We start from the raw sequence: 13097 nt of genomic DNA on the forward strand, positions 1-13097 counted from the left end.
AAAAAAAAAAAAGTCTTCTCTGGGGCCTCTCCAGTGGCAGCAACTTCCGCTTCCCCTTCTCCCGCTTCAGCACCATGCAAACCGGTGTCTCTGATGTCACCTAATTATAAATAACCTTCTTTTAAGAGTGCCTGTGGTATGTTAATGATATGTTAATTTTCCTCATAAATCTGTGCTTTACGAGCAGAGGGCTCCTTTGCGCATAGCGCCGGAGCTGCCGGAGCTGCCGGAGCTGCCAGAGCTGCCGGAGCTGCTGGTGTTGAGGAGGGAGTGTGAGCAGGGTGTTGGAAGGAGACAACTGTTTGTAGAACTGTCTCTGCTCTTCCCTTTCATGTGATATATTTGCGCGAAGAAATATAAGAAAAATAATCATTGCTGTGTGCTTTTAACTAAGAATGCCAAAACCCGACTTGAACCTAATGTTAGCGTGTGTCATCTAATGGCTGTCTATTTAAGGACTCTTCTTTCACTCTCTAATGTCTATAATCATGTGTAAAGTACACCTGGTGGAAATCACATATGCAGTGAAACCAGGCTGCTTGTGTGACCACTAGATTTGCATATGATATTGTAGCACTTTTCATACATGAGGTGGCTTCTCTCTCAGCGCTGATAAGAAGCATCCAGCAGAGTCCTATAGCAGCTAAGCAGCCCACAGCGGGAGATTACAGCTGTCTGTTTTTCATATCTATTGGCAGCATCTTCCTTCTGTTTACATTTTTTTTTCTCTGTAAATCAGCTTATGAAAAGCCATTCACCCTGGAAACAGAGGGCCATGGCGCTCTGGACGCAGGAGCTCCTGCAGCCAAAGCTTAGAGGTAAAGAACAATGTCAAACTGCAAGCGCTCCTTTAAAATTCACATTCAAAGAAACATTTAAGGACAGACAGGAAAAGTCTGCTCTCGTGTTTGCGTGGCAGGTGATGCATCTACTGAGGCGATGAACTACACAGAGCTATCAGCCTTGTTCATCTGCACTTCTGACAGCCAAAGTAGCTTATAGACACAAAGACCAGATTTCCTCTTTAACATGACAAATATATATATTCTGAGGAAATGTATCTCTCTGCATTAGCTGCCTTAGAGCAGCAAGATTCACCACCTGCACCACAAAGAGAGCATATCTGCATTGTAGCAGCCATCCTTTTCTGATTACCAGTGAAATGAAGAACTGATAAAAAGATTATTTTGTGAGATTTGAAAGCCCTGCATGGATTGGTACCAGTTTATATCTCACATCCAGATCCCTCAGAGCTTGTGTCCAAGCACTGCTCCTTGTTTTACAGACTGATATTTTCAGTTGTTGCCTCGTTGTTTATAAGATTTTTCCTGTTCAATCTTTGGCCAACATTTTTATCAATTTTTCTTTTTTTAATTTATATGGGACTTGTTTTTTGTAAGTAATATGATTGCTGTTTTACAAAACTTACAGTATTTGTCACTTACTTCCACCACACAACAACCTCCTATTTCATTGGTCCTCACATAAGGACAGTTTTTGGTGCTGAGTAACCATTTTTTCTTTCTTTTCTTTTCTTTTTTTTTTAGCACCATATGGTCCAAGTATTTGTTGAATAATTTGAAATTTTGTACAGGCATTCATGTTCAGGATGAATTGGAAACTTTTCATCTATGCTTTTCTTCTAGCCCTATCACCAGCATTTGTGAAATTTTAAGTTGCCAAATCATGTGTTTTATGGAAAAACACATGTACAAATAGTACCATTCCTGTTAGTCACGTCTGTTCTTTATGTTTTGGTGTTAAAATGTTAGCATGCTAACACACAAAACATCTAAACTATGTCCAAAATCACTTCCTTTTCGCTTTATAGTGCACTACATTTACTGGCCACTAGGGGTCGACTGATATATTTTTTCAAACCAGTATGAATACTGTTACTTAGTAATTAGGGAGTCTAAATTATATTTGTAGCAAGTATACATTTGCAATAAAAGTGAAAATATTGGTGTCACAATTTATAAAACACAGTGGCTTGGTGGTTAGCAGCGTCACTTTGCAGCCAGAAGATCGCCGGTTCGCATTCTGACCTAGGGCTGGGATCTTTCTTTGTGGAGTTTGCATGTTCTCTCTGTGCATGCATGGGTTTTCTCAGTGCAAAAACATGCTCAGGTCAATTGGTGATTCTAAATTGTCCGTAGGTGTGAATGCAAGTGTGATTGTTTGTCTCTATGTAGTCCTGTGATAGACTGGTGACCTGTTCAGGGTGTCCCCTGCCTTCACTCTAAGTCAGCTGGGATAAACTCCAGCCCCATCGTGACCCTAATGAGGATTAAACGGTGTGTAGATAATAAATAGATGGATGTTTTTATTAATAAATGCAGATCCTAATGTGTAAGTAATCAGCGGTGTGGGCGGGACATTGCTGGAGACCACAGAATAACATTTACATAGCCAATTAACTAGGTTCTTAACCAGGTTCTACTAAGTTCATTTACCCATTTACACACATATACACCAACAGAGGCAGAGTCGCCATGCAAGTGATCAATGTCTTCCCCAAGGAGCTTTTGACACATGGAAGCTCAAAGCCACAACCTTACAGTTGTTGGACAACACCTTCTACCACCTGGGCCACCGAGACTAGATTGAGACTAGCGCTAAACTAGTGCATTTTTAAAATATTTTGTCAAGAACGGGTTAAAGGAACAGTTTTTAGTTGGAACTGTTTGAACAATTTATTGGTACTTCACAGATTTTCCCTGTTTTGTTCAATGACAGACAGTGACTGACAAAAATCACAGAAAAAGGTACTCAATTACATGTTAACCCAAAGCAGTCAAAACTGTAATAATATCAAAAATCTGTATTTTTTTTAACATGGTAATTCCACTACTCACTAGTAATTATTACAGATAATATATTGTAAAATCACATAAAAACAAGTAACAAATTACATGTTGACAGTACAAAACAATAATTAGTAATTAATTATTTTATGTGTGAAATATAATAATGAAATAAAATAATATATAATATGAAATGACACTGTTCTACTGTACTGAAATCAGCTAAAAATATAATTACTTAACAAATATTTGTTGTAATATGCACTGTCTATACAGTTTTTGAACATTACAGTTCTTCACTGTGTATTTTCTCTTGGCAACTTTGCAGCCAGAGTTCTGTTTGTTTGTGGATGATTTTTTTTATTATTATTGTTTAGTTGTTACTGGTGTAGCTGGTCACACCACTTACACATTTATTCTAAAATTCTACACAGCTTACTGCACAAGACTGTCGCAAGTCGAGCCCAGTCCTCCTCCAGGGAAGGCAAGAAATAAAGAGATACTCCCTTCAAAAAGGCTGACTTTGCAGTTACCATAATTCATATACTTGTTAACATGATTTTAATTATATCATCCTCGAGATTTTCAAGTGGTAAATGACCTCCACGGCAACAGAAGCACTCACAGCTAGATTCATATTGTGGTGGAGGAAAGCTCTTACGCATGCAGAGGGCATTTCTCCACAGCAGCAGCTTGCAAATTAAACTCGATGCAGGAATTGCTAAAAGTGAAACAAAGGAAATGTGATTGTTTTGCCCATCAGGAAAATTATAGAGGGAGTACAGGACCCAGGGAGGAAAATGGATGAGTTAATCACGGCGCTAACGAGGAGGGGGCGCGGAACACGGAAGCCTCTACATCATCCTGCTCTGACAGCAGCAGGACAACCGAGGTGCCATAACCAGGCGGGAAGACTCTGACTCTGACAGCTCGGTGCCTTTCAACCTCTCTACGCTCACACTGTCATCACCACAACATCAAGGTCCCGCAGTGGCAAACATTTGCGCAATTATGCCAGCTCTTGCACTGTCTCTGCCAAATGTAAGCGCTTAAAAGGGAATGTGTTGAACATTTTATAGCCTAGCGGTAAAATTACCATTCCATCTAATGCCTTTCAGATATCACATGATCCCCTTTGTTGTCAATCAGGTGCAGGGAAGGAGTACAGTACAGTCTGTTTTTTTTGTCAACATAAACAGAAACATGACCTTAAAGGTAGCAGCGCCTCACTTGGTGCTTGTGTGCAGACAAGACAGCTTTGTTTTTACTTGTCTTGAAAAAGCCTTTGGGTCCCTCTTTCTGCGCCGCAGTGGCCGAGCTTCCTGACCTACACGAGGAGCTTCAAATGCAGAAGACTACAATGACACATGCTACTAGGCTGAAAACAAAAAGTCAGCAGCCAGGTGAACTTTAAGTATGAGTTTTGTAGCAAGGTTGTATCCTCTACCACCCCGAAAAAAGAGAAGAAGCAGCACTACGCGGAGCATCCAGGAGAGAAAGCTGTCAGTCATAAATACTGCAGTGGGTTTGTGCAGACAGGTAAGGGCTGCCGAGGTCAGCACATCTCCATGACAGATCTTTTCTCCAGGTACTTGAGAGGAGTCCACCATCAAAGACTATTGATCACAGTAATCAAAAAGAAGATGCCGTATTATAGCAAGAATCATCGCCACCAACAAATCACCCCTGACAAACACAGGGAGAGGACAGACACAGACAAGCCAAGTGAAGTCGATTTATTCCCAGTTAAACAGTCCAGCGTGCAATCAATTCTGCTGCTAAAGATCCGCTGTTAGAGCCATTTATATCCTCTCTTTATGTGCTGACACGATCATAGATGACAGAAGTCATTAAACTGGATTGTGTTTGAAATTTCGAGCTATATCCTCCTCAGAAAATCCATCCTTTTCTCATGAAGTTTTGTTCAAATCATTACAAAGAGCAATCTCCCCTCCCCGAATCTGAATTTATACGAAAACAAAACCCAAATCTAGACAGAGCGTTGTCTCGTATACACTCTGCACTTGATTCGACTGTTTGTATTTTGTTTACTATGAGAGAGAGCAGGCTCTGAAAGGTGTCAGGCGTGTTTGGTGATCCCCAAGATCATTCACATTTCCATAAGCTTTTGAAATTTGTTTTCAAGATGAAGCTGTTTTTGTAAAACTCTAATGCAGCCTACACAACCTGAGAGCTGTCAGTCACATGCAGTCAGAGATACTGGGGTGACCTGAGACAAACTGCTAAACATACAAATTTTAGATCACTTTCTTCCAAGTTCTAATGAAGGGTAAATGAAAAAGGAACAGCTCTGATTAAGATCCCATGTAAATAAGTAAATAAAAGCTTTTTTTTCTGTTTCTGATTATCTGAAATATAATTAGAAACAACTTCAAATATGAATTTATGTTTAGTATGTTTGTTTTCTATGACAACAAACCTGCAAGGGGCACGGGTTGTAGAGATGCAATTATTAATCAAATCATCAATTCGTTGTCAAGTATTAGATTGATTTTTTTTATTATTTTTGAGAATTGATTAATTGGTTTGAATATTTTTTTATGAAAAAGGTTTAAATCCTTTGATTTCAGATCCATAAATGTGAAATATTTATGAAATACTGAATATTTTCTGGTTTCTTTCACCCTCTATGACAGTAGTATGAATATAGTGAGGGTAAAACGAGGCATTTGTCATCTGTGGCTTTACCCTGAATTAATTTTCACAATTCCCTCTATTAACTGAGTAAAAAATTCTATTATATTTGTGTACTATAGTTTTTGAAAATATATTAAAAAAATGTTCTGATTATTTTTATGAACTGAGGCAATTATTCTTTATCAAGTATGCTGGAAAGCTTACAACCTCTCTGGGAAGAAATGAAATTTAAATAAATAAATAAATAAATAAAAACACCACAATGTATCCTCAAACCAGTGAATTATTTAGTCAGAAAATCTGAACTTTATGTTTTGGAACAAGAATGAGATCCTCACATTTCTATTCTTTTTTTTTTTTTTGTTACAGTAGGCATCACTTAAGTCTAGTGGTAGATCCACCTTAACTTCAGCCCTCGTTAAAGAGGAGCAGAAGCAGAGCAAGATAAAATGATGTGCGGGCAAAAGAGTGAAAGGAGCAAAGAGAGCAAGAATAAAAATGAAATAACAGACTAGAGGGTTACCTTTTCTTTGTCTCTCATGGATCCTTTTCCAAGAATTGACATCTTTGTGAGAGTGTCCTCCTGTAGTCTCTTTAACGAGTTCCCGCGTGGCCCGAGGAGTTTGCCGACAAAGTTGAACTGCAACAGAGAGTCAGAAAGCGCAGATCAGTCAGAATCTGTGTGTTTGAGATAAAGAGCAAAGACTTTTCTTATGTCAGTCACACCTGGCTCAAACGGCAACTGAAGTTAACCAAAACTTATCGGCAGTTTTTTCCTGCTTTATTTTCAGTCTGGATGAAATCAGCGAGGAAGCATTTCTGAGACGTTTTATCCACTGTTCACTGTGTCACCTTTTCATGAGCTGTGGTTTTAAACTGCACAAAGATGTTTTGATGATGTCTGTGTCCCAAAATATTCAAATAAATTTAACATCACATTCACATTCATCGCAGTACTATTAAGGCACCGTTGCTGTATTTTAAATGATATCAGTCCATTCTAAATACAAATACAAACCATACATTGTTTAAAAGCACAAAGCCTCACAGTTTAAAAGATGTGAATAATTTTAGGACACCAACACCAAAGCAACAATGGCTTCTGTGCTTCGTAATAAGTACATAGAGTATACTTTTTGCATACTGTGTACTGCACATTGTTTTCAGGCTGTCCGATTAGCAAAATTCTACTGACAGTGATATGGCGGCCATTCAATCACAAGCAGCCGGTCCTGAAATGTATGACCACAATTAATAAAATCAACATCATACTCTGCTCAAAAACTCTTGAAACCACCCAGAGTCGCATTGAGTGGAGGGTGCAGAAAATGATGCGGCTTCAATGCCCCCTCAAAATAGTGGCAGAGTAATTGTTTGATGGAACATTTGCACGCAAGGAACTGCAAATAGAATGGCTTGAAAGACTGGAAATTATGGGTTTGTGGGGTAAAAATACCTGGTAACAACTCACAAAAATGTAAAAGGAGATTTAAGATATAAAAACAACCTGAGAGAAGGAGCTCATTGCTACATCCCCAATATACAGGATACACAAGGCACGTGTAATAAGTTAATATCATCAAATTACTTCGTAGAAATGCTGGCAATATTAATTTACTCATTATTATTTAAAATAAACTTTCAGAATCGCACAAATCACCAGAAGTCCTGGTCTTTGCATAATATTGGCATTTTTCAGCAACAATACATTATCTTATCATATAAGATAATAACTTGTGCACACAAGATATTAGATGCATCTTATTTAGACAAGATAATAATTTGTGGATACATGTTGTGACCTCCTGCATGCTACAGAAAAATCATCTCTCATCATCATTTTTCAGGACTCTAAGGGCTCTCTGAATCCCAAATGATTAACATGCAAATACACCAGTAGCGCAGTCAGACACTTTTAAAAGGGGCAGCCAGACTGAGACCATTACTCACACTTGGGTGGCACAGTGTCTCGTTTTTCTCTGTAGGCCAAATATTATTTATTTTGGCCAGTAATTCTTATTATATGTTTTATGTAACCCTCAACTAATTGAACAGTTACTAAAGTTGTGCTTTTTTCACTGCAGGCGAAGCTTTTAAGATAATTACATTTTAAATCACATAGGCTAGGCTACACATAAGGATCCTCCTATGTTACATATATACACTTTTCAGTGACACTAGTGCAAAATATTTGAATGCTACAGTATCTGTGTAAATATTTTCTGCGTTGTCAGACCAGCAGTTCCAGTTCTATCAGTAGCCCTCTCACTTGGCTCGGCTCCTGAAGGAAAAACAACATTTCCTGACTTCCGGTCCATATGTCCTGCTCCTATACTTTCCACCATGCCACATTTACTGAAGTTATGTTATCTGAGTCATTTTCCCAGACATGCTCAAAATTCATAGTCATTAGAAGTTTACAGTTTTCCCTGGCTAAAGAGTAGCACTTTCTCATGACTAGAAGAGTGACTTCAATGGGTAAAATTGTCGGAGTTAAGCATTAAATTGAGAATAATCAATTAAAAACAATGGCATGAAACCAGAGACTGAACCAAGGAATCAGCCCATAGTCCCTCTCCACAGGGGAGTGGTCATATGTTACTGTTCAGACTGTAATTAATCAGTGTAAAAATCTGAAATGACTTCTCAGAATTTGACAGCAAATTAGGTCATGATACTCCATTGCTTTACCTTCTGATATCAGATGATATATAACCCCAAATATGATGGAACATCTGCATGTAAGTTTTCAGTGTGCATCATTATCATAGTGAACTTATTTGCGTTAACATTGAATTTGACCAACACTGGTGGGTCGCCGTCTATCAAAGGTTTCCCCAGCTGCTCCATAGCCATGAAAACACAAATGCTAGCCATTCTACAGCGAGAGATGTTGTACGCAGACACTCATCAAAGTCATACAACCCTAACATGGACTAAACACAATTCCACCAGCAGCTGGAGATGGTCAGAGAGACAAAAGGGGAGCGATGCTTTCCTCTGCCTCTCTATGTTTTCCTTTAACTGTGAGTTATACAGCTGTCTCCCTCCACTATCTAGGTCATCAATTAGTGAGCAGGAGGTTAAAAAAAAACAGGCAGTTTTGTTCTACACCTCACCTATATATCTCCTGCCTTTTGTTCAGAAAGCAAGTGCTTATTAGGAAGCTCCTGCCAATTCCTGGGTGAGGGATTTGAGAGGCGAGCTTTAGTGATTCGCTCTAATGCAGTAACTGACTGTTGGGTTTTTATCCTGGCCAGGCGGAACTCCAGCAGTTCTCAGCTTCTGTATGCTTCTTCAGCTTTTAGAACTACACCAAGTCCTGTGACTGGATGTGACCAGCACTTGTCTCCAAGTAAATACAGTGTCCCATTGTGCTAATTCCAGCCTTGAACTTGTGAATGGAAACAAGTAGGCTCCTGAAAAGTTACGACCTTGGATTAAAGACGTCTAATTTCACTTTAGGGTGTGTGGACTTTGTTGCTAACTTAGCTCTTTTTGTTAGCTTCATACATCACCTGAAACAACAGTTTAGTACCTCTAATGTAACCTGCACACTAATTAATTCCAAATATATTGGGCAGGACATGAAATGTTAGGTCAGGAAAATTCAATTTAAAAGCATCTACGCAAACAAAATGTGTCCTCCCTCTAATGGATTCAAGTGTAGAAAAGGATTATCAAAGGAGACAGCACCGCCGGGGCAAATAGAGGGTGTCTGGGAATGTTTTAAATGTGCTGAGTTTAACCGATGTCCTGCACATCCATCATTTCCACCTGGATAGAGCCTTGATCACTGAGCTGTGCCATCTCTTGAACAATGATTTGCAGAGCCAGATCACACAGCCGACATCCCTCCATGTTACTACAGCTTTTGTGCACCGATTCCATCCTTCTGACAGGTTGTATATCGGACACGGTGTCCGGGATGTTTGTGTAGATATTTTCAGTCCTCCGACTCCCAACTGCGCACTCGCCGATGGGTAAAAACGCTTGAACAAGCAGAAAAGCTTGTTTTCTGATCAAGAACAAAGCGTTGCTGTGCTGCTTTCAGTACTGCAGCGTAGAAGTCATATCAACAGTGCATACATGGGCGTCAGGCAGACAGCACAAAGGCGCACATTTACTGGAAAAGAAAAAAACAGACAGACTGTGAAAGAGGAATTAATGCAGACATAAATTTACTGAGTTTGCAGAGCGATTGAGTTTCTGTGAAATCAGGGACACAATTAGAGAGAGACTGGCTTTCTGGTGAGCTGAGAGGAAAAATGCCCTTCTTCATTTAGATACCGGCTTTTCAGTGGAGGACAGTTTAAAATAGAGACAGTATCTATTGAATGAGAAAAATGTCACAGTGGGCTTGCCTCATTACTTTGTGTTAACCAATCAGTCCACCAAAACACCTTAAAGAAACCCTTTCTCTGAAGCACACGGAACTAATTATAGAATTTAATTTTTTATCAGACTTTATGAATAGTGTGGTTAATGTAATTTTTGCACTGTAATTTTCAAGATCTGTTATTTTAAACAAAACTGAATTATCAGCCCAAAACACAAACTCTGAAGAAAAACTAATTTTTCTGTTAATTCTTAAACATAATGTTTCTTTTGAGTGAGTTTTACTCTACTTGCTTACTGGTCTCAGCTGTCATAAAAATAATCCAGTTATTAGTGTACACATTAACTGACTTAGTAAGACTCCCTGGTAGTTTAGGGGTAGAGGCTTCCAGCCAGACAGCAGGTTTTATTAAATATCTGTTATCATGTTACCTTTTTGTCTGTCTGTCATAATGACATAAAATGCCCCAAAATTCATTTTACAAAACTAATTGGTCAAACTTGAGAAAGAACATGGGTATTAAAGATCAAATATATGAATACATAATACTAAAAACACTTTTGTTAGCTAAAGGGCACCTACAAGTACAAATAACAAACTGAATAATTGCTGTTTTGATGGAGAGCATTTTCATATGTACCGCTAAAGTACAGCATCAACTAGCTGACCTCATAAAAACCTTAAGCTGGTTAGTACAAGATGATTGCAGCAAAACTTATAATCATTGGCAATATTTTTGGAGACTGGTGCTTAAAAAGTCAATGTTCCAGCTGTGATGACATGTTTAATTTAAGATTTACATTCTACAAGCACAACAAAGGGGAGTAGTTAAGGCATCACTAATGAGAAAAACTGCATATTAGTGATGTACAGACCAGCGTTTATTAAATACCTGCACCAATCTGACCAATATGCATCACCCAACCAGTAAAAAGTATGTGTTAATCAACCACCTGAACCCAACTCAACCCAACCCCGATCCCACTGCTGAATGCCTCAACTATAATGGTGAAATTTCTAATTCTACCATTTATTTTTAGTTATCGTAATTCCCTCACTGCTACATTTTTTTCCATAACTGCATATTAGTGTAATGAATGAAGACACCTTGAGATTTTATGCAGCAGTTTATCCAGGCAGCGTTTTCTCTTGTTTCTTCCATTAGACTACAGACAGGATCAACTCTAACCACTATATCTCACACATACACACATCCTAATTCTCACTCCCTCCTGGTGTTTTACGTGATATAAGATTATAGTTTCAGTCTCACTGGTGCTCCTAGTTAGAAAATTTAGCTCTGTCTATGAAAACAGTCCCAAAATGCGATTAAATGTTCACAGTCTGGAACCCTGAAACTGAACTGGTAATGACAACCTATTGTACGCAATGCTTCTGTAAGATTTTAATAACTTAGTCTGAATGCTGTTTTGTTAACCTGTGTATTGATATGTTAGAATAGAATAGAATAGAATAGAATAGAATAGAATAGAATAGAATAGAATAGAATAGAATAGCTTTACTGTCATCATACATGTGGGCATGACGAAAATATAAAGGGTTAGGGTTATGTTCTACTAAGCTTACCTGAACCCACCAGATCTGCCTGACCTGCAGACAAACCCATGATTTTATAGTTAAATCTGTGCATCACTACTGCCTACTTATTACCTCACTGATCCTCCTGACCTTTGAGGAGTGCTTGATGCTGTATGTTGTATGGCTTGTGTTCAAATGCCTCCGAATAGAACAGTTAGTTCAGATTAGTTTGAATTTCTCTATGCAAATTGTAGGGAGGTGGTCACGGTGGATGAAAGACATACCACAAGACTTTTTACTCCGAAGCTCAGTGTCAACACCCAACCGTGGTTAGCGACAAAAGCACTTTAACTAGTGCAGCTACCAAATGATTTTTTGGTTTTGGTTCACTACTAAAAATAAAAATGTTTTATGATTCAACACCAAAATTGCAATTTTCAAGCAATCAATTTAGACAGTTGCAAAGGCTGAAACTTTGGATGCGTACTATGCAGCATGTCTGACCCAGGATTTAAATTTTTAAGGCAGCAGTGTTAAATATTATTACCTTCTTCCTTGTTTGAAAGCCACACTTATTGATGGTGTAATAATGCTACATCACATTTAAATCTATTACACAGTAAATACTGAACAGACCTTTGACTTACATCGCAAATCAAATCATAATGTCTGTCAGACACATTGCAATTCCATATTTTCCTTGAATCATTCCACCCTAAAAGAGTTTCACTTTGTGCAGCATGCGCCTGAAACAACCAGACAAGGTTAGACGATGCTCCAGTTGCAACTTGAAGCTATAGTACTGCAAAAGATATCAAGGGTATGAGACTTTGCTAATGAAAATGTTTGCCCATTGTATTAATAAAAATAAAAACTAATTAAAACTTACAGTAGCTTTATGCTTCTCTCAAACTTTTACTGTTGCAAGTCAAAGGCATATACCGAATATTCAAGATACAAGGTTGAAGATTGACTCTCCTTCTAACTTGCAGCTGACTGTGCTTCAGTGGTCTATATTCATACATTAATTCATCTAATCATGTGATCCCACAGTACAGGGGAAGAAACAGAGGTTTCAGAGTTTGGCCTCCACACACTGTTGCAGGTTAGTTCAACTATGGGTATACTTACATTAATGTTACATGTGCCTTATGGATAACACAGTGACATGATGTAACGCTATTCGTGTGGCGCTATGTTCCAGGCTATTTAAAAAGAGATCATGCAGATTTGTTTAGTATTTGTTTAATGCCAGTAAATGTCAAAGAGAAGTCTTAATCCAGACATTTAAACACATCACCAGCCAGTCAGTACACTGGCACGCGTCTCCTCATATGGACAATCCTCCACATATACGAGTCTCGCTGAACAAATGACAGTAATCCCTGCTGTTTATCAGATATCAAAATCTGTCTGACTTCTACGGTGATTGATGCTTTGGGGTTTGGCTGATGCTGTAGTTATCACCAGGGATTATGTGACTTACAAAAACCTGCCTGAGCTTCTGTACTGGTTCATGTCATTAAACTGTGTGAGAGGATTGTGCTGCTGCCGTCTGTAATCACCAGAATAAAAGCTGATGTGTTTAATCACAGGTTGTCACCTGCTGCTCTGTTGTGGTGTTAGTTGCATGAAAAATAAAGAGATGCAAATGAAATGCAGAAAAAAAAAGATTGACAGAATGTGAATTGTTGCCTGTTGTCAGCTGAAACACACAAAAAAAACTACATTGTGTGGATGATTAGAAAGACATC

At 38.5% G+C, this 13097-nt stretch overlaps 1 protein-coding gene across 2 annotated transcripts in view; it reads right to left on the reverse strand.

Annotated features, from left to right (window-relative positions):
* The window catches only part of khdrbs3 (KH domain containing, RNA binding, signal transduction associated 3), a 127687-nt gene that overhangs the window by 61623 nt on the left and 52967 nt on the right, over positions 1–13097 (reverse strand). For both annotated transcript variants that reach the window (XR_004846815.2, XM_023263743.3), the window contains exon 3: positions 5989–6105. Coding sequence is in view for 1 of the 2 variants with exons in the window: in XM_023263743.3 (XP_023119511.1) it covers positions 5989–6105 (117 nt within the window). In the remaining variant the exon portion in view is untranslated. The remainder of the gene's footprint in view (positions 1–5988; positions 6106–13097) is intronic.

The sequence above is a fragment of the Amphiprion ocellaris genome, chromosome 15 (genome assembly GCF_022539595.1).
Source record: "Amphiprion ocellaris isolate individual 3 ecotype Okinawa chromosome 15, ASM2253959v1, whole genome shotgun sequence".
NCBI classification, from domain to species: domain Eukaryota; kingdom Metazoa; phylum Chordata; class Actinopteri; family Pomacentridae; genus Amphiprion; species Amphiprion ocellaris.